At 44.7% G+C, this 22,688-nt stretch overlaps 1 protein-coding gene across 2 annotated transcripts in view; it reads right to left on the bottom strand.

Annotated features, from left to right (window-relative positions):
• Positions 1–22,688, bottom strand: part of EFCAB6 (EF-hand calcium binding domain 6) — a 250,224-nt gene that overhangs the window by 41,967 nt on the left and 185,569 nt on the right. For both annotated transcript variants that reach the window (XM_087448778.1, XM_087448779.1), the window contains 4 exons: positions 19,686–19,880; positions 15,493–15,648; positions 7,398–7,593; positions 4,025–4,216 (listed from right to left, as the gene is read on the bottom strand). In XM_087448778.1, coding sequence (XP_087304904.1) covers positions 4,025–4,216; positions 7,398–7,593; positions 15,493–15,648; positions 19,686–19,880 — 739 coding nt within the window. The remainder of the gene's footprint in view (positions 1–4,024; positions 4,217–7,397; positions 7,594–15,492; positions 15,649–19,685; positions 19,881–22,688) is intronic.

Raw genomic sequence — 22,688 nt, 5'->3', positions numbered from 1 at the left:
TCTTGTGTCTCTCCCTCGCTAGGACGCAAGACTCCGGAAGGCAGGGACTGTGTCTGTTTGGTTCACCGCTGACCCCAGCACCCAGCTCAGTGCCTGGTCTACAGCAGGCCCCTAGGAAACGCTGGCTGACACAAAGAGTGAATGAATCCACACAAAGGGACGGTACACATCAAACGAAATCCACATTTTAGAGAAAAATCAACAAGTGGAAAATGCCAATGACCTCACAGTACGTGAAAAGGCAGCTACAGAAGAGACCAAGCAAGGTGTCCCGGAGGAGCAGCTGGGAGGCGGGGACAGGAGCGCTGCATCCTCGTCTCACATCAGCGAGTCAGGGAACAACGCCCAGGAGGGATGATTTAAGAAACAGAGGGGCACGTGAAATACCGAGAGAGAAGAATGTTTACAGCTGGAGAAACAACGACAAATGACAGTGGTTGCTGTTGGGCAGCAGGACTGAGGGTGAAGAGTTGGTCGAGTGATCTCTGCTTTTAAATCTTTTGTGACAATTCAATTTTATTTCTACATGGGCATATATTACTTCAATACAAATAAAAAATGTTTGTTAAAAAGGAGTCTTTTAAGAGTTGAGAAAATTCCCAACAGCCCCCAAATTCAACAGCATATACACTCTGTCCTGATCCCACCCCCAAAGGATATCTGTATAGAAAAAAGGATTAGAGGTAAATACAGCAAAACGTTAACATTGGTTGCCCCAAGGGGTGACTCTAATTCTCCTCTTCAAATTATTTGTATATTCCAAATCATGTAAAATGGACATAAATGACTTCTACAAATATTAGCTTAAGCCATATGAAATTGTCAATATTCAACCACTTTATGACTCTAAAAATGGTGATTTCATGTGATTTAACCCAATAGAAAAAATTATTTTAAAAAATATGGGGCTGCTTTCAAGTTCAGTAAAAGTATTCCTATCCTTTGATCCTAGCTATTTTATTTCAAAATGCGGGTATAGATTTACATACAAAGCGTTCACTGCAGAGTAAATTACAATGGGAAAAGCTGCAAAAACCTAAATGCTTAAAAATAAGGGAGTCAAAGGAATGTTATGTAGACATTTTAACTGATGTTTAGAAGACCTTTAAGTGACATAGTGCAATGGAACGTTAAGGGAAATAAAGCAAGATACAGGATTATACATACAGTGTTATCTCCACTATGTAAAAGAACGTATTATATTTATATACTCATGTACACAGCAGCATTATTCACAATAGCTAAGGCATGGAAGTAACCCAGCTGTCCATTGACAGATGAATGGATAAGCAAAATATGGTATATACACACAATGGAATATTATTCAGCCTTAAAAAGGAAGGAAATTCTGACCCATGCTACAATATGGATGAATCTTGAGTACATTATGATAAATGAGATAAACCAGTCACAAAAGGACAAATACTGTGTGATTCCACTTATATGAGGTCCCTAGAGGAGTCAAATTCATAGAGACAGAAAATAGAATGGTGGTTACCAGGGGCTAGGGGAGGAGAGGGGAGAAGTTAGTGTTTAATGGGGCTGGAGTTTCAGTTTTGCAAGATGAAAAGAACTCTGGAGATGGATGGTGGTGATGGTTGCACAACAATGTGAATGTACTGAATATCACAAAACTGTATACTTAAAAATAGTTAAAATGGGAAATTTTATGTTACGTGTATTTTACCACAACAAAAAATTGGGGGGAAATGCATTAAAAATAGCAGAAAAGATCTCCGAGGCAGTGTAGCACATAGAAGGAACATGGGCTCTGACGCTGAACCTGCCTAGTGTCCACTCCCGGCAGAGAAGGCCAGGTGGCTTCCTGCCTGCCCAGAGCCTGTCTGTCTCACTCGTGAATGAAGACCCCTCCTCCCTCCTTGGGGATAATGACAGATGAGAAAATGCATGGAAGGGCCCAGAGCTTAGGAGGCGCTCACTAACCAGCAGGGGAGGTTGTTCTTGCCATCATACTGTTATCGTGGGGTTGGGAGTACTGTTTCCTTTTTTACACTTTCCTGTATTTTACGAAACTTCCACAACGAATATGCATTTCTTTTAAAATCAGAAAAAGTATAATCATTAAAAACAGTGAGGGTCACCATAAACAGAGAGAAAAGACAAGTCACAGACCAGGAGAAGGTATTTGCAGCTCACATACCAACGAAGGGGTGGAATCCTTTCAGGTAACTGGCAGATGACAAAACCTGGGCGGTTGATAACATATGAAAGTGTTCGACGTTACTAACCTTCAGACCGGCAGGAATTAAGACACCTGATAATACCAAGGGTCGGCAGGGACGTGGAGCATGAGGAACCCTCATGCGGGGCTGGTGGGAGTACACCTTGATTGATGCAACCACGGTGGCGGGATCTGGGAAGTGGGACATGTGCCCACCCTCTAGGCAGTTCCAAGCAGAGGAACCCCGAGTGTGCACATGGAGACAAGCACAGAAGGCTGCTGCTTTGCTTGTAACAGAGAAGACTGCAAACAACCTACGTGTTCATTAGCAGGAGGATGATGATAACTGAACGGGGTATGTTCATTCAATAGAACACCTTCGTTTAACACTAATTTTATAGCAGCTTAAGTGAATGAACTAAAGGCAATGTAATAACATAGGTAAATCTCAAACATGTTAGTAAGCAAGAAAAAAGTGCAAAAGGCAACATTTGACATAATACTATTTATATAAAGTTTTAAAACATGCAATGCAATGGTATATGTTGTTTAGGAATGTCCATCTAAACGACAAAGATTAAAGAATCACCCCCCTGCCCCCGACTGCGAGGAGCGAGGGCCGCGTTTAGGGGCCTGGTGTCGGGAGCCAGACTCCTCGGGTTCACACACCAGCGCTACCACTCACCATCAGGGTGACTGTGGACCAATTCCCCAATGCCTCTGTGCCCCAGTGTCCCCATCTATAAAAGGGGATATTAACAGCACGTCCCTCATAGTGATATGAAAAAGATCACACGAGTTTAAGGGCTAAAAACAGTGCCCGGCTCTCGGAGAGCACTGTATAGTGTGTGCTGTTGTTATTATTATCATAATGAACCTCAAACTTTAAAAGTGTTCATGCTATTTGCTCTAGTAATCTCACTTCTAAGAATTTATCCTAGACAAGTGATGATTTATGAACTTAGGTGTCATTATATATAAAAGGGTGCCGTTGGAAATGACCTGAGCGCCCAGCTACAGGGGACAGTGGAAGACGTTCTAGTACAAGCCCGCTGTGATTGCGCTGTTGCATTATTTTTGGATTTTCCCGTTTGTTTTCACCTTCCTTCTGTGCAGGCAGGTACCATGGCACGTGTGTGCTCTTACTCAGTACAGAATGGTGAGCAAAGAAATCCGTGTTGGTTGAAACTAGATGGTAATTGTTGCTAATGATGTTGGTCCATTTACACTTACAGAGTGAGAAAGAGCCTAAGAATAAATAGCTTGTGCAGCCAAACAAGCAGTCCTGGGAAGGAACAACAGCCCTGTGGTCCACCACCCACCCTCCTCCAGGAAGCCCTCCCTGACTTTCCTGGCAACCCTTCCTCCTGCTGAGCATGCCTCTGTTAAAGCCACTATCTCCACGTTTACCTCTACCCCTGGCTTGGCTGATCCCTGGCCCAGGGGCGGGCACGTAGTGGGTCCTCAAAAAATGTCCCCCGAGTGGGTCCCAGTGCCCTCACTTCCAGCTCAGGGCCTGACACACACTGGGCCTCACTTCTCTGGACACCAGATCATCTTTGGGGATCTAAGATTCCTGAAAACTCTAAAACAACCAGACAAAAGCAAGCTCCCAAACTTCTTTGAAAATAAAATAAAATTAACTTCCAATGAAATAAAAGATACAAATTTACCTTCAAATACTCTGTGTAGAATTTACATCAATTTTTCATTTAGAACGAGCTAATTACATGAGGTGATTGCCAATTTATCTGGCGCAGTTTTAATCAATTATCCATTTTGTCAAAACTGATTTTAGCCCATTTTCAAAAAGAGATGCTAATGTGCTGCAGGCATCCTTACCGCTTCAAGAAAACCGCTGACGTTCTGGAGGAAATATTTCCAATTTATATGGGGGGTTAGATGAATTCTTAGTTTTCTCAAAAAATAGTGATACTGGTTATCTGTGAGGTTGTAACAGAAATCCTTAAGAACTTGTCCAAAATCCGAAGCCTTTACAAACCCAGTGTCCTCTTTATCCAAAGCAGAAAATGCCTAAAAAAAAAAGGCAGATGCTATTGTCAAGCGAATATTTCAAAAATGTTTTTCTTAAGTATTGCTTTTCTGAATGCAAATGAAATCACGTGTATGCAAGTCCCCTATAAATTCAAAATTACTAACAAATGCACTATGATTGAAAGCCTGAGACAGGTAAGATATGGGCACGGTGTAAGAGCTTGTATGTTGTAGGGGAAATTCGCTGTATTCGCTCCTATTTGGCTATGAAGAGGAGGAGGAGTGAAGAAGAACCCTGGACTCCATTCTCCAAGAGAAACCTCAGCGAGCTCTAAAGAGGCCTGTTCTACAGAGGAGAAGAGCGGCTCCGAGGGCCGAAGTAACTTGCCCAAGCGCTCTCCATCATTAAATTCTAGATTCTTTAAGCACAAATCACTTGTAACGGGAGGCTCACTCACAATCCCACCGCCTCAGGGTGTGGGGCCGGGGTCTCAAGGTGGGTATTCAACGTTGGAAGTGGCCAGGAGAAGGGGTCAAGGGACGACGCCATCCCACGCTGACCTCAAGGTTTGTCATTTCCTCACCCTCAGCCAGAGCCCACGTGGCCTCACATCACGGGAAGACCCCCAATACCCGGCGCCTGTGCTGGAGGGGCTGGACAGACAGCGCCAACCCAGCAGTACAGTAGTCAAACTGAAAAAGTGCAAAAATGTGCTATAAAAAGAAAGCACATTTTTTTTTTCCATCTGTCGAAGCAAAATCATTCATTTTTATCGCACTAGGAAATCTGTATCAAGCAGCGGGTTAAGATCTTTTTTTTTTAAGTAAGAATTTAATGTGCTTGTAGACCCCGAACCAAATTCTCTTGCAGTGACTTCTCATTCCAGGCTAATTAGGCACAGCCCATCAGCCCACAGGGTGGTGTTATATGCGTAACCGAGTTAACCCTAAAATACCAAACAGCTTCAAATTTTTATGTAGCATATGATAACACAAGGCAGCTGTGTAGAGTGGAAAAACCTCCAGCCACTTGGTCAAGAAGTGGACTTTGAACCTTGGCTCTGTTGCCAACGCTAAGCCCTTAACCTCTCTGAGCTTAGCTTCTTTGATATAAAAAGAGGGACTTCATGACTCATGTTGTTCTAAGTTTTCCTATGGCAACCTGCCAACGCACCTATCCGGGTACCTGGCACATAGTGGACCTCGACAGATCGTAAGGAGAATGATCATAAGGATGAACGCAGTCAGCTGAGCATTCTGTGCTACGAGGGCGCTAGAGGCATTGTGGCTCTGGGAGGTGAGCATCACGCGGTGCTCAGTGGATGGAAGAGGTGAGCTGGGGACCTGCCTGCATTTCCCTGGGTCTGTGTGGTTTCCCCGTGTGTCAACCCAGCCTGCTAAGCCACAAGGTGGGTGCAAGTCAAATGTGAACAGGCTGAGAAATCTGTCAAACTCTACACAAACATGAAGCACCGTCACATCATTTCAGAAACAAGATGCCTCTGAGACGCGTCTGCAGTGCTATGGAGAAATGCAGAAATATGTCCAGGGTCCTCTCTGATGGCTGTCCTCAGACATCGTCATTCCTTCCTCTCCTCACTGCCCCGAATGCCCTCTCTCCCTTCAACCCATCTGCCACGCTCTTGGCCAGGAATCTCACTCTCTTGCTTCAAACCTCATCACTGAGGGAGTGCTTCTCAGAAGTGAGGGCCCTGACGCCTCCCAAAGGGTCCACGGCCCTTAGTTTGAGAAACATCCTGATCAATGTAAAGCGGTGCAACTTTAAGGTAGAAGGGGGCAAAGCCATCTTGCAAACGGATTATGTGAAAAATCTGAAATACGTGCTGACATTCAGAAATCAGAAGATTTTATAGCTTCTTATGAAAAATGAAAAGATCTAGCAAGGCTGGGTCCATTTGCAGCTCAGCAACAGTCAGCTGGGGCTGAGAGAAGCTGCCCTTTAGATAGTGTCTCTGGCTTGCCGCAGCCACCACCTGGTCCCCTTCGTCATTTACTTTACTCCTGGTCCCTGTGCACATCCGAGTTTGCAGTTCTCACCAGGGGACCACTGGGGCCAGGGCAACCTCAAGCACGGGCTCTGGTGTTGAAAGGTGTACAGATGGTTTTCCAGATGACCCACATGGTTTTCTAGATGACACGTTCATACCAATTTTTCTTTACATAGTCATTAAAATAGAGACATAAAAATGTTAAATCCTCATAGAGAATTCCTAGATGTGAAAAATGTCTGCTCTCCAGGATAAAGCCAAGTTCGCTGCTTTCCAGAACTTTTACAAGCTGGCTGGGCTGACTGGCCTTTCTCCCTCTCTCCCCACTAACCCCTATGCTTGGCCCCCAAAGCCCACCTGCCTCCCTACACCGAGGGGATTTTTCACTCTGGGGATTTAACGGGCACAGTCCTAGGTTTTTGAGCGTGTCTGTGCATCTGCATATTGCAGACGTGAAGGCAACCCTGCTCTGACCATGGCTGTTTGGGCTCTGTGTGCCTGGCATCGCACGGGATGCTCTGGATTCACCATCTCATTAAACTGCAGGACCTGCCCTCTGCAGACAGCGTTTTCTCTTCTCGCTGCTGTGGACCAGTCTAGGGGACCATGACCTCACTAGGAGCATGGCCAAAGTACTGTTTTCCGAGGACTCCACAGCATCTTCCCCACATACGCCAGGGCTCGGCACACTCTACAGTGTGTTGCACAGACACTCCTAAAATGTCAATATGTGGGGGACACCCCCTTCTTACACCTCTCCCTGCTCCTGGAGGCCTTCACAGTGAACTTTGTGCCACGTTCCAGCCCGGCCAACCTCTTCAAGGCCACCTGGCGTCACTCATCTCCATGGGCCCAGTGCTCACGGATGTGCCGAGCCCCCCTCATCTGAGGGCCTCTGTCCTCTGCCTTCTTTGCCTACAACCCCTTGCCCTCACCCCAGACCCAGCATTTGCTAAACATAGCACTTCTGCCTCAGAGAACACATGCTGGGGTGCCATCATGGTAGCTTTCTATAGAGCAAAAATGGAGACACCTTTGCTCAAATGAGCAATGTGATCTCGATGGACTTAATCTGAGTTCTGATGGCCCCAGAGAGTGGAGAGAGAGGGAAGGGGTCCTGGAGGAGGGGGGCTGAGAGTTATCTTTCATGAATTGACACGAGTGCCAGAACTTCTGTTTCCACAATAGCAGCACCCTGCAGTCAGTCATACCGTCGACAAAGGCAGACTGGAAGAGGCAACAACCTCCTGGACGCTCTTCAGAACTTCCTCTGGATTCAGTGTCGCGAAATTGATTGGCACACACTCTTCTTTTTCTTCTGGCTGAGGCCTTGTTGGCTTGCTGTTCTCCACCGCTCTTAAGAAGTCAAGGTAATTGATGGAATTATCATGCCAGCTGATTCCCCAACTTGTTCCAAAAGAAAAAAAATATATTAATTAAAAAAAACCTATCGCTTATTCATTCAACAAACAGTTGCTGAACACAGAACAGTGTGGGGAATATGAATAACATTAAGGCACTCATCCCTGGCTGGTAGGGGCATGCACACTAATTAGCCGTGTTAGTAGACAGCCACACACAAACACCGCAATAAAAGGGAACAAACAAAGCACTATGGGAGGTGAGAGGGCAGGGCTGCTGCTGGCTGGTAGGGCCACAGACTGTCCTGCCCAGAAGCTCTGGGACTTGAAGGCTGGACAACGGGGGTCACAGCTTTGGAGAGCAGAAGATGGGAAGAGGAGGCTGGGCTAAGGATTCTGGTCCCATGATCGGGGCAAATGAAGGTGCTTCGGCAGGGATGTGACATCTGCGGAGCAGTATTACAGGAAGGTAAAGCCGACAGCGGTGTCAACAGAGAGTCTAGAGGCAGGATTGCGAGTGGGGGGCGTAGGGGCTGTGGTCATAGAGACCTTAGCTCATGAGGGCCTGGACTGAGAAATGGCAGGGGATTGGAAAAGAAGGGGAATATGTCAAAGACAGTGAAAAGGAAAAGAGGAATTGGGTAAAATACACGTTAAATTCTTTTCCAAGAATGGTTGAAACCAAGTTGTCAAGCTGAAGGCACTTAAAAGATACTTTTTCAAAACCATGTAGCTCAGTATTTTCTCAAATAAAAATTTCATCTGAGTGTATGTCTCGATAAGGACATCCACACAGAAATGGAGGCTCCTTCCGGCCCTCGACCCCAACACAGAAGAAAATATCGGTAAATTCTAAAAGAATATATTGCAAGAGAAAATCCACAAGTTTCATGAGAACATAGAGTGTATTTATTAAAGATGTAAAATAATTCAAAATAAAGTTTAATTGCATTCCAAGTTCACGTTTCTACAGCTTAAATTCTCTGGGGATTACTGGCACTTTAGCAGCTCAACCTTCTCTCAGCAGGCTGGAGTGCGTGTCAGAGAAGAAGAGCTTGGAATGTTGGTGAGCTGGAGACAGAAGTTTCCAGTAACTCAAAGATCTGCTTCTAAAGAGAATGAGCCAAGAGCTGTGCTTCTCCAACTCACAGCTGCAGAGCCGCCTTCCCCAGGCCCCGCGCCGCTGGCTCACGCGATGGGGACACGGAGGAAAGGGATAATCAGCTCTATTTCATCGGCAGGATAAATTGCCAACTTGGTATTAAAATTTAGTAATAAAATCAAATGCATATGCTAATCTCCTCAGTATTATTTAGAAAAGTCTATTTTGGATCTAGACAAGAATAATCTACATATAATTACAAATAACAGAGATGTTTATCATCAAGAGGTCTTTGAGAAGAGACAAGTGGCTGAGCGATGGATCCTTATTAAGGTTTCAATTCGTAAGAAAGTTGATCACCCCCATTGAAAGGTGGACTACAGAAATTCCATAGCCCTTTTGTTGTTGTTTAAAAAGTATCAAGCCTAACTATGTTTTAACAAGACTCGCTTATAATCCTTTGGTTAATTATTTATCTGGTGCTATTTTTCTGTGATTTATTCATTGAATGCATGTGAATTCTCATTCAGCTGTAAAGAGATTTAGTGACAGGAGGCTGTGTTTAAGGAAGAAGAGAACAGACACACATTTGAGGATGAAACGGTCCTTCTTTTCTCTCCACACACACACACACACACACACACACACACACACACACTGGCATCGGACTTCTCAGAGCTCAAACACAATGGAGCAATGTCTTCAAAATTTTAACAGAATATGATTTTCTCCCTACGATTCTATGGTCAGACAAGCTAGCAATCTGTGTGAGTGAGAATAAAAAACTTCCAAGACAAACAAAAACTCAGAAAAATGTCTTCCCATCCACCCTTTCTTAGGAAATTACTTCAGGAAGCACTCCAGCAAAATAAGAATGTAAATTAAGAAATAAAAAGATGTGAGATGTAGGAAACAGGGCACCCAACCCAGGAGAATAGTGGGACCAAAGACAAAGAGAAAATCTTGAAAGAAGTCGGGGGGGTGGGTGGGCAGGTAGGGACTTATCTATAGAGGAACAAAGATAAGAACGTGGAACTTCTCATCAGAAATCATGCAAGCAAGAAAAGAGTGGGCTTAAATATTTAAAGTATTGAAAGGAAAAAAAATTACCAACCTAGAATTCTATATCCAATGAAATTATCCTTCAAAAGTGAAGGAGATCTATTTTCTCAGACAAATAAAAACTGAGGGAATTCATCACCAGCCACCATGTCTTTCAAAAATGCTACAAGACATTCTTCAGAGAGAAGGAGAATCATGTAGGTCAGAAACTCGGATCTACACAAGGGAAGGAAGAGCGTCAGAGAAGGAATCAATGAAGGTAGAATAACATCTTTTATTTTTCTTATTCTCAGTTGATCAAATAGATAACCAGTTTGTTCAAAGTAGCAACAACAATGTGTGGTGACTGCAGCAGATGGACAAGAGAGGTGATTGACACAAAGCTATAGGGGACAGCAGAGAGGAGCAGGGGATACTCTGTCATAGGTCCTGCAGTGCCCGTGAAGTAGTCATGTGTCATTTGAAAGTGGACTTAGGCTAGTTGTAAATGTGTACCCCAAATGCTAGAGCAACCACTGACCTTTCTTTTAAAGGGAGGGGAGAGGTGCTCATATTCTCCCCTTGCAGAGAGAGGGACATAAGATTCTCGCACTCGGTCACCAAACACTCAGCCAGCACAGCTCAAGTACACAGCAGGATAGAACCTGCATGCAAAACCAGACAAGGACAACACAAAAAAAGAAAATTACAGGCCAATATCACTGATGAACATCGATGCAAAAATCCTCAATAAAATACTAGCAAATCGCATACAACAATACGTTAAAAAGATTATACACCATGATCAAGTGGGATTTATTCCAGGGATGCAGGGATGGTTTAACATTTGCAAATCAATCAACGTAATACACCACATTAATAAAATGAAGAATAAAAATCACATGATCATCTCAATAGATGCAGAGAAAGCATCTGACAAGATACAGCATCCATTTATGATAAAAACTCTGAATAAAATGGGTATAGGAGGAAAGTACCTCAACATAATAAAGACCATATATGAGAAACCCACAGCTAATATCATCCTCAATGGTGAAAAAGTGAAAGCCATCCCTCTAAGAACAGGAACCAGACAAGGATGCCCACTGTCACCACTCCTATTTAACATAGTACTGGAAGTCCTAGCCAGAGCAATCAGGCAAGAGAAAGAAATAAAAGGGATCCAAATTGGAAAGGAAGAAGTGAAACTGTCACTATTTGCAGATGACATGATTTTATATATAGAAAACCCCAAAGAATCCACCAGAAAACTTTTAGAAGTAACAAACGAGTATGGTAAAGTTGCAGGATACAAAATCAACATACAAAAATCAGTTGCATTTCTGTACACTAACAACGAAGTAGCAGAAAGAGAAATTAAGAATACCATCCCATTTACAATTGCAACAAAAAGAATAAAATACCTAGGAATAAACTTAACCAAAGAGGTGAAAGATCTGTACACAGAAAACTATAAAACATTTCTGAAAGAAATTGAAGAAGACACAAAGAAATGGAAAGATATTCCGTGCTCTTGGACTGGAAGAATTAACATAGTTAAGATGTCCATACTTCCTAAAGCCATCTATAGATTCAATGCAATCCCTATCAAAGTTCCAACAACATTTTTCACAGAAATAGAACAAAGAATCCTAAAATTTATATGGAACAACAAAAGACCTCGAATAGCTAAAGGAATCCTAAGAAAAAAGAACAAAGCTGGAGGTATCACACTCCCTGATTTCAAAATATACTACAAAGCTGTAGTAACCAAAACAGCATGGTACTGGCACAAAAACAGGCACACAGATCAATGGAATAGAATCGAAAGCCCAGAAATAAACCCACACATCTATGGACAGCTAATCTTTGACAAAGGAGCCAAGCACATACAATGGGGAAAAGAAAGTCTCTTCAACAAATGGTGTTGGGAAAACTGGATAGCCACATGCAAAAAAATGAAAGTAGACCCTTACCTTACACCATATACAAAAATTAACTCCAAATGGATTAAAGACTTGAATGTAAGACCTGAAACTGTGAAACTTCTAGAAGAAAACATAGGCAGTACGCTCTTCGACATCAGTCTTAGCAACGTCTTCTCAAACACCACGTCTGACCGGGCAAGAGAAACAATAGAAAAAATAAACAAATGGGACTACATCAAACTAAAAAGCTTCTGCACAGCAAAGGAAACCATCAACAAAACGAAAAGACAACCTAACAATTGGGAGAAGATATTTGCAAACCATACTTCTGATAAGGGCTTAATCTCCAAAATATATAAAGAACTCATGCATCTTACCAACAAAAACTACCAACCCAATTAAAAATGGGCAAAAGACCTGAACAGACATTTCTCCAAACAAGATATACAGATGGCCAACAGACACATGAAAAAATGTTCAAAATCATTAACTATCACGGAAAAGCAAATCAAAACTACAATGAGATATCACCTGACGCCCGTCAGAATGGCTATAATTAACAAGACAGGAAACAACATGTGTTGGAGAGGATGTGGAGAGAAGGGAACTCTCATACATTGCTGGTGGGAGTGCAAACTGGTGCAGCCACTATGGAAAACAGTATGGAGATTCCTCAAAAAATCAAGGATAGAACTACCATATGATCCAGCCTTCCCACTGCTGGGTATTTACCCAAAGAACTTGAAAACACCAATTTGTAAAGGTACATGCACCCCTGTGTTCATTGCAGCGTTATTCACAATAGCCAAGACTTGGAAGCAACCTAAGTGCCCATCAAGGGACGAATGGATAAAGAAGCTGTGGTATATGTACACAATGGAATACTACTCAGCCATAAGAAATGATGAAATCCAGCCATTTGTGACATTGTGGATGGACATTGAGAGTATAATGCAAAGTGAAATAAGTCAGAGGGAGAAGGTCAAATACCGTATGATTTCCTTCATTAAGTAGTAGATAATAACAACAATAAACAAACACATAGGGACAGAGATTGGATTGGTGGTTACCAGAGGGGAAGGGAGGCGGGAGGAGGGTGAAAGGGATAATTCGGTACGTGTGTGTGGTGATGGGTTGTAATTAGTATTTGGGTGGTGAACATGATATAATCTATGCAGAAATAGAAGTACAATGATGTACACCTGAAATTTTTACAATGTTATAAACCAATGTTACTGCAATAAACAAAAAATTAAAAAAAAAAAAAAAAGAACCTGCATGCAAAAGCCATCAGAGGAGGAGCAATCAACTCTTAGATTGTTCCAGTTTAACATTACACGAGGCTAAGACTTGCAGTTAAATAAAGTAGCTCAAACACAAAAATCTAGCTCTGTTCCCACTTAATACCTCTCTAAAATGACAGAAAAGGGAGTTTTAAAAAGGCATAAAACAGTGGTTTTTAAAGTGGGGTGCTCCAGTCCAGCAGCATCAGCATCGCCAGGGACCTCGTTAGAAATGCAGATTCCCAGGCCCCTGCAGACCTGCTGAATCAGGGTCTGGGGGAGGGGCCCAGCAGCGGGGTTTTACCCAGGCCTCCCAGAGATTCTGAGGCTTGCTGGAGTTGAGGACCACCGACATAAACCCCTAAGGATGAAGAGAAAGCAGAAGAAGACAACAGCTGCTGGAATTCTACGGACGAAGGAGGATGGATGCATTGGATCCAAGAAATCACCTCCTGAAACCAACAGAGGGAATGTGGAGAAGCAACCTCTTATACTCTGCAAACACCCTCAGAGGCTCCAGAATTGCGTCCCCAGCTACATCTGCAAGTGGGAATGAAGGTGGGGATAAAAATACAAGGATTGGTTAAAAGTCTGTGTGGGAAGGAATTAGACCCCAGGCCCCTCCCCAAACTCTAGGTGGCTGGGTGCCTGTCCTTACCCCCCAAACACAAGATCTGGAGGTGAGTTCTGGAGATGGTGTCTCTGAACTGGAGGGCATTTGTCCTAGTTCAAGGTAGTGAGGGTTCTTAATGAAAAGAGGGGAATTTAGTGAAAGTTTATATACTAACTCGATTAGTTTCCTACAGCTCTGTAACAAAATACCACAAAGTAGGTGGCTTAAAACATCACATATTTATTCTCTTACAGTTCTAGACACCAGAAGTCTGAAATCAGTTTCACTGGGCCAAAATCGGGGTGTCGGCAGGGCTACGCTCCCTCTGGGGGCTCTAGGGGAGAATCTGTTCTTTGCCTCTTCCAGCTTCTGGTGGCTGCTGGCAATCCTTGCCTCGTGGACTCATCACTCCAGTCTCTCTTGCATGGTACATACTTATACTAAAAAATTATTGTCTATCTAAAATTCAAATTTAATTGGGCATCCCATTTTTTATCTGACAACTCTATTTTCTGGGAAATCTGACCAGCCCAAAAGAAAAGTTTTAAAGATACTGACATTGAAGTTCCCCCCAGGAAACTGCCTGCCAGATTACCATACAGCTCAAACCAAAGTCAACAGGCTCCACATATCTGTGTAGAACTTCTAATCTGCTTCTTGGTACCTCACTCCTCATATAAGCATATTTTTGAGGAAAGCATCCAACACGAAACACTGTAGAAAAAAGCAACACAGAGTGGAGACTTCTCAGGTGAAGAAAACTTTTAAAAAAGTCTATTGTTAATATCTTCAGAGAAATGAGATAGTGCATCCATGAAACAAGAACAGGATGCTATAGAAAAGGAACATTCTGAGAACAAAAAATGAGCTCTGGCAATTAAAAATACAATAAGTATGATAGCAGAAACAAAAATCTCAAAAGAAGGGTCAGGAGTTAAAATTGAGGCAATTTCCCAGAAGGCTGAACAAGAAGAAAAAAACACGGAGGATAGGAGAGATTTAAAAACATAAGGAAACAGTCTAGGTGGTTCAATATCCAATGACAACAGGAGTTCCAGAAAGAAAAGAACAGGAGAGGAACTCACTAATGAAATAAATCAAGAGAATCTCTGAGAATTGAAGAGCACGTAAAGGGCCACCCAAGAAGGTTAAGCTGAGAGATTAGCTGATGTGTCTGAACACACTGGAAAGAGATTTCCAACTGGGGGTGAGTTGAGAGTCAAATTAGTGATAACAGGTACATAGAAACTAAGCAAACAGAAAAAATTCAGATAATCACTAACTCCAGGGAAAACAAAACACTATATAGGAAAGGAAAAGTGATCAGCTAGTCACAACAATATAAACCCTGAATATTGATCTACCCCAAATTGAGAGGCAGCAATGTGGAAAGCCCGTGGAGACAAGTTTGTGTGTGTTTCCAACTGGGGTGCGGGCTGGAGGGTGAGGTGGTTGGTGGTGTCATGCAGGAAAAAGAGTTAAATCTGTACCTTCCTGGCAGGAAGTCAGCAGACACTGCCTAAAAGTGAAAAACCAGGAAGCAGCTCTGTAAGCCTGTCACTGAGAAATACGGAGTTAAGGACCAAAGGTGTCAGTTAGAAGTGTTGGAAGTTGTTGACTCTGGGGCGGGAGAAATGAGGAGAGATGCAGGGTGAAGGGGCTGCTGTTTTTAATAAGCCTTGTAGAACAGCTTGACTCCTGCCAAAGTGCACGAATAACTTGAGTAAAATAAAAATAATGTTAAAAAATGATTATGCTGCTGAGACACATCAGGAAAATTACTCATTTGTCAAGTTGCTTTCTCTTTTTGCTTTGGGTCACTCAAACCCATTTTACTGTAGCCCAGCCAAAAGGGGTATGTGGAGGTTGTTTCAATGTCAAAAGGCTGTTTGAGTGCACAGAGAAGAAGAAACGAAAGCAACGCGCCAACTCGGTGTTCAGTACTGTGAGAAACGTAGTCAAGCTAGTCAAAGACAACCTGTTGAGAAGATCGGTCAGCTCCTCCTCCTTAAGAGAACAGCCACACTCCTGCAGCACTTTCTGCATCTTGCATACGGATATGTAGTCAGTTTTAGATTTATCTAGTTTGGTGAGTACTTTGCTGATATCCTGATAATGATCCTTAAGCCGATCCCTGAAAGAGAATACATTTTAGACGCTGAATTCATTTACACGCTGAAACCAGGGAAACAATTTCTTTAAAGCAAGAGTTCCATGATCACTCTAACGTGATGATGTGCTGGTTCATCTAAGAACTAATTTTGAAGATGTTTTGCAGCCTTAGTGTACCATTTACACTAAAAGATATTCTGGAAAAAATTTAATAAGTCTGTAGCATAGCAAAACCATGTTAGAGAAATTACAACCTTGTCTGTTTCCTAGAATTGGTACTTTAAAGATGGAACCAAGGATTAAAAAATACAGTGATATTACAGACATGAAACACGCCTTCATTCTCTCCATGAAGACTGTGAGCATCTATTACGGGGCAGGGACTGTGCTACATATCGAGAGACAGCTAGTGAATCCAGGTGGCCTCCCCAGAAGAATTAACATTCCGTTGGGGGCAAAGCTGACGGTAGCTGGAAGACATCAGCGCCCTGCGCAGTGGGTGAGTGGGTCAGCAGAGAGCCTGTTAGCGGGACTGAGAATGCCCACAGGGAAGTGGGCTGTAATTCCCAGTAGGGAGGTGGGGGCAGGCCTCACTGGGAAGGCGGCACTTGATCAGGGAGATGAAGGAAGAGCTCTCCCGAGGGCCCAGGGACAGGCAGCGCCAAGGCTAAGAGGCAGGAGTGCAGGTGCTCGGGGAGTGAGGAGGGCGGACAGGCTGGTCCTGCTGGTGTTAGCTGGGGAGAAGGGTGGTCAGGGATCTCTTGTTTTTATCTGGTGCTTTTGTTGTTAAGAACACAGCCACCATTTGTGTGCATCCACTGGCAAACCAGGAGCTGTCTTCTTCACGTACATTCTCCCATTTATTCTGCTCAACAACCCTGCAAGGGAGGTGGGTAACTGTCATCCCCATTCCACAGACGAGGAGCAAGATAGTGCGCTGCCCCGGGGGTGGAGTCGGGCCCGGCCAGGCCTTTCCCTCGCAGGGATAGAGACAGTGAGCACCCTGCTGTAGCTCCTGCTCCAGGGCTGATTTTCCTGCAGAACATATTCAAGCCTCTGATTCTGCTAATTCAAGTCTTTCAGCCCGGGAAGATTCTTCTCTGACTCAAAAAAAAATTATTGTTAAGAGACTAAAAAAGTGTCGACATTGTTAAGAACGAACAATCTCACACCTGACCGACGGTGGATTGATCATAAATTCCATAACCTTGGCTCACCCAGGTCTCTAACAAAGATCTTCCTACCACACTGAACAAGATGCTTGTCTGATGGGCTCAGACTCAAGCTTGGCTGTGGTGTTCTTACTCAGGGAAAAGAATATGCTAGAAATTCCAAACACGAAATCTTTGCTGGTAATTGTCTACCACCTCAGATATGTATTTGTGGAGATGACAGGTCCCGGAGCGCGCCTGGAAAAAATAATCCATAGGAACAGAAAACTCAGAAATCCAGTTGAGTGGGAATATTCACGGTGGGAGAGGGGAGCGGCACTGACTATGGAGCTACACGGGTCATCTACTCTGTTCCCTCGTTGGCCTCCAGTTTGGAGCTGGCTGATGCGAGCATTTGAGCTCTGATACAAATGAGTCGCATTAACCGTTCCATGAACGTATACCAACAGCAGCAACATTCTGGATTCCCTTACAGGTGTACACCGAATTCAGTCTCATGTTCCTAAGTGATTACTCGTCATCACAACTATTATATTCCACTTAATCCTTCAAAATGAAAGCAAATGAAGGTATAAAAAATCAAAACATTTTTTTGAGATACATATTTTTAGAAAATTGAGGCATTCAGCATTTCTTGGACTGGTTTCTAGGCAGTAATTATTTCCCTCGCAGAGTAAATATGTGCACAGAGTAAATGAGGGTTTAGAGCATAGATCACGCCACACTGCCAAACAGAACGGGTGTGAGCCGACACTCAGGGACGAGCAGCTGCTGCTCTGGGTCCATGTCGGGTTCCTGGTCTGGACAACGACAGAAGCCTGACGAGGGCCTGTCACGGCCAGTGGGTGGGCCACAGAGCCCCTCCCACATGCGCCCTCGCTGGCAGCTCTGCTGGTTTCCCTCAGGCGCCTCTCAGTGTGCATTTGAGAATGGCTGTGCTGTGTGGGCTAGTTAACCACGGCTGCTCTGATTCTGAATCTTCAACTCAGACCTGGGCAAAAAAGAGCGAGGCATGGAGAATAAATAGGAGTTGAAAAAAGGACTTTTCTCAATTTTTAAAAGGTACTTGGGGCACTCCAAACAAAATAAATTCCGTTAGATTTAAGAGGCAAATATAACATTTCTGTCACTTTAATGAACATAACTCCCATCTATCAACCTTATCAGAGTTTCAGTAGAAATGAGGAGGTAGAAAATCCTGGAAATACGGAATCTTACGAATTATCTACAAGACCCACTGACACTGAGATTTTAAAACAGGTTATCCTCAAGGGAAAAGTTACTTGACAATTTTACAATCCGACATCTTTGAGAAAACAGCAGTCGGTCATGCACTTGTATGAAATCAGGCTTGTCTTTTCTGGAAAGGGAGTACGACCGTGGCAAAGAGGATGGGGTGAGCGTGAATTAGTTCACTGAGCTTGGTGACCTGAAATGCACGTGGCTCCTCCAGCTACAGATCCCCGCTCACACAACAAACAGCAACACAGGAAGAGAGAGAACACACCGTGTGCGCGCCGAGGCTGTGAGAATTCTCTCTGAGCCTCATTGCTCACAAGCGGCAGGAGAGAAGGGAAGACACGAGTGGGTAATGAGACCAGCCCTGTCTGATAAAGATAAATTCCACTTTTTCATTAGTTTTCTGGCATGTTTGATTTATACCAATCTTGTGAATATTTTTACTTTAAATTTCACAAACTCAATTTTCTGCCTTCAGGCTTTATAACTCAGTAACTTAGACATGATTCGGGGCTGTGTTCAAAGTGCTTTTCTCTGATGCCCCGTTTAGCCATCACATTTCTTTCCTGCGTCCCTGGAGCCCTTATTTCCTTTGGGGATTCAATCACTCATTCAGGTGCTATTTGAGGTAGTGAGGGCAGAGAGCTGACGTGACAGACAGGAGACAGACAGACACACAGATGAGAGCAACACGGAGCTAAGGCAGAGCTAGGGAGCGAGGAGCAGAGGCCCGGCCTGGGGAGTGCTGATGGCCGAGGCCTGAGACTGATCAAGGAAATCCGTCCCATAGCCTTATGGTCACATCAAGTGTGGCAAAATTCTCTCCGATGTTATAAACTTTTAAAGTATGACGTTAGTCACTAGTTTTAAATTTTGAAAATAACCGTGCACAGCCCCACCACCTAAATGCAACACATTGCCCTTTGCAGAGCATCTTCTGGTCCTCGTGGACCCGCACACACGTCCGACGTGGTTCCAGTCACAGTATACATACTGCTTAAAATGTCATCTCCAATTAGCCTTCTATCACCAACATCTTCCACAGTCTTCACGATGGTAACCGTAACAGGCATACACTAGTTCATATTCTGTGGGGCCACACCTTATAAGCCAGTGCACTCCCGTGGGATTGGCAGGGGTTCCTTTTGTCGCTGCTGTTGAGGGCACACTGCAAGTCACTTCCAACTGCTAAACTGGTGGCCTCCTCTGCATTATTTCTCTGGGATGAAGTCCCCACACTAGAATTACTGAGTTAAACACTATGTCTGTCCATTCACTCATTCAACAAATGTTGACTGGGTGCCTGTGAGGTGTCAGGCCCTGCTCTGGCACCAGGGAAAGAAGACAGGCCTGTCTTTACAGAACTCGGGCCAGTGGAGGGGGAGGTAATACACAGTGAACGACCAGAAGGGACATCTCGCCAGGCAACCATAAAACAGGCATGATGGGAGAGTGACTGAGTAAGGTGGGGGGGCTTAGAGCTCTTTAACTCCTTCATCTCTGTGACTCAGCGCCTGTTGCTAGCATGGACGCAGAGAATGAGTGTTACAGTTTCGTGATAACTTTGCCAGCACCGGGAGGTACCACTTTAAACAACTTTGGCTGCAAGGGTAAACCAGCTCCTGGTCTCACAACACTTACAACTCACCTGGCTGGCCTGGCCTTCTCGGTGCTCTGCTGCAGCTGTTTGATCTCTCCTTGTACCCGCTGCGGCTTCGAGAAATGACCCATGAAGTTGAAATAATCCTCTGTGTGGGGCCGATGGACATCTGCTGAATAGCTGATCCCCAGTTTCTGCAAAAAGTCTTGGTAAGTAATGTGCCCTCTTCCCTCGGTGTCATAGCTTTAAAGACAAACAAACAAACTCTCATCAGTAGCCGCCAAGGTGTGTTGGTGCCCGGGGCTTGGACGGTGTCTGCACCATCTGGGAGGGGCCATCCGGGTCCTCATCACCCCGTGTGCTCTGCAGACCAGCACACGGCTTCACCTGGGGGACTCAGAAATGCAGCGTCTCATCCAGACCTGATCCAAATCTGCATTGAACAAGATCCCTAGGCGATTCATCGAGGTTTGAAACCCACTGCTCTACTCAACAGAAAGCTCACCTCATATACAATGGTCTTGGCTCACTCCGACAGACAGCAACCAAATTCGTTCACCCGTCATTCTGATAGAAACATGGTTGTGACCACAGAAAATTAAAATCCACCCTTCCACCCATTCAACAGTTTTTTTCTTGAGCACCTCCATGCAAGAGGAACTATGCTAAGATTTAGAAGAAAATCCTTATTCAGTCTTAAAACTCCAATAAATGAATGCCACTTGATTCAAATTCCCCATCTTCTCTTTGAAGAGATGCCAATTACATACAACCAATGAGAGAGACTAGTAAGGAAAACAAGATAAGAATTATGCTATGTGCCTTTTATGTCATTTCTATTATTGAGATTTTTCTGAATTATAATTCATTAAAAAAGGCATAATGGAGGGTTTTTATCTCCCAACATTATTCAAATAGAATAGAATTACTACAATAAAAAATTTTAAGGCAAATTGCCAATCTTTTTTAAAGAAAAAAAGGCATTTATTTTTACGGAAAGATCTTGGTCCTCATCTAATCGATAAAAACAGCACTGGCGGCTGTGATTCTTCCCAGATGAACCCAGAGTTACAAGGACAGAGACTGCATTTAAACAGTGTGTGGGCGCGATCCTCCAGCAGGCTTTGTTGGGAGGTCTGTCTGACTGAGCACAAGTACCGACGTTCTCCTGTGTGAAGCAGAGCTCTCCTTGCTCGTTCACTGACCAGACGCTGAAGGGGCTGCAGAACCCCACGCTCGCCTCCAATGCTCTGAGCCCTTCGAGATCGTCTCAATTGAATAACAATGAAGAAAACATATTTATTTACCCGACTTGCTTGTCCTCAAGGGGTGGGGTGGTGGGTAGAGGACGAAGGGGTAAGAAGTTTTGGCAAAGACTTCGTGCACCTGTGCTAAACTCTGCAGAGCGTTTGGGAGCTGCAACGCCATCCATCCTTCCCCAAGACCAAGTGGGTCTGCCCCCAAGGTGCCCACAGAGCCTGGGCCTCTCCCTCTCCCACTCCTTTCCTTCTGACCCCACAGGTCTGCAGCTTCCTCCTGCCCTGTGTCTGATTTCCATCCACCTTATTCAGCATCCAGGCCTGTTGTCATCATGGACTCCATCTTGGAAGATAAGGAAATTCCCCTCCAGTGACGGAGAGGCAGCCAAGGGTGGAGCACTCTGCGTCAAACACCAGCTCACCAGCTTCGAGACCCTGGCAAGGCCCTTACCCTCTCTGGGGCTCGGTCTCCTCATCCGCAAGATGCTGAAGGCATCCCTAGACCTGCGGTCTCAGTGCCCTGCACTGCTCCTTGTTACTGTCATTTAGGAAACCCTCTAAGACCATTCCAGGTGTCTGTTATTAGAACCACCTTAGTACTTCAACACGATAAAGGACTGTTCTACCTCTATTCAGCCCACTTGTTTTCTAAAACAAAACAAAGTGACACACTCACAAAAGCAGGCCTGTGGGGTCTCTGATTCCTGAGGCCTGGCCTGTGGCCATCGCAGAGTTGTGATGTTCCAGGCAGCACAAGGGCCGGTGCCTCTGGCAAGCGGCTTTTCCTACTGCTGGTGAGAATAAGAGAGCTGCAGAAAGGGGAGTTTAGTCTTCCATCAATACGCCTGAGAAGGGGAAGGGCTGCCATTTCCTGAGCTTCTAGGGTGATCCCAGGGCCCCGCGTCTCTCCCTGAACTGCATCAGCCTGTGACTAGCCTTGTGCCGCCAGAGTGATGTAGAAATGCAACGCTGGTCAAGACAGCCCTTGACTGAAGCTCCCCAAGGGCCCCCATTCCTACAGGATGGTTCCTGAAAGGATGCTGCATAGGGGCCGGCCCCGTGGCCTGGCGGTTAAGTGCACGCGCTCCGCTGCTGGCGGCCCTGGTTCGGATCCTGGGCGCGCACCGACACACCGCTTGTCAGGCCATGCTGTGGCAGCATGTATATAAAGTGGAGGAAGACGGGCACGGATGTTAGCCCAGGGCCAGTCTTCCTCAGCAAAAAGAGGAGGATTGGCAGATGTTAGCTCAGGGGTGATCTTCCTCACAAAAAGAAAAAAAACAAAAAACCAAGAATGGCGCATAAGGGCTGGCCCCGTGGCTTAGTGGTTAAGTGTGTGCACTCCACTGCTGGCGGCCCGGGTTCGGATCCCGGGCGTGCACCGATGCACCGCTTGTCCGGCCATGCTGAGGCCACGTCCCACATACAGCAACTAGAAGGATATGCAACTATGACATACAACTATCTACTGGGGCTTTGGGGGAAAAATAAATAAATAAATAAAATTATAAGAATGGTGCATAAGACCCCCACCTGACAAACAAGCTCTGGGTAGCCATGCTCCTCTTTCGGAACCTCTCTCTCCTCCTAGTCAAGAGTGCTGTATTTCCACCGTCCACTGAATTCCTCTAGGGCATGGGGGGATCCAAGGGTAAAGGCATGTATGGGCTTGCAGGGCCTGTGCACAGTAGGTGCACGGCGGTGTTTGCTGCTGCTAATCACCACCTGAAGGCTCAACCACATCCTGCCGCCGCCTCTACCTCTAGTCTGTGTCTTCTCTCCCTGCTAGATG

The sequence above is a fragment of the Ceratotherium simum genome, chromosome 25 (genome assembly GCF_057802395.1).
Source record: "Ceratotherium simum simum isolate JZ-2026a chromosome 25, ASM5780239v1, whole genome shotgun sequence".
NCBI classification, from domain to species: Eukaryota; Metazoa; Chordata; class Mammalia; order Perissodactyla; family Rhinocerotidae; genus Ceratotherium; species Ceratotherium simum.
Note: the sequence above shows the minus strand (reverse complement) of the source record. Positions and strands in the feature narration are given on the sequence as shown.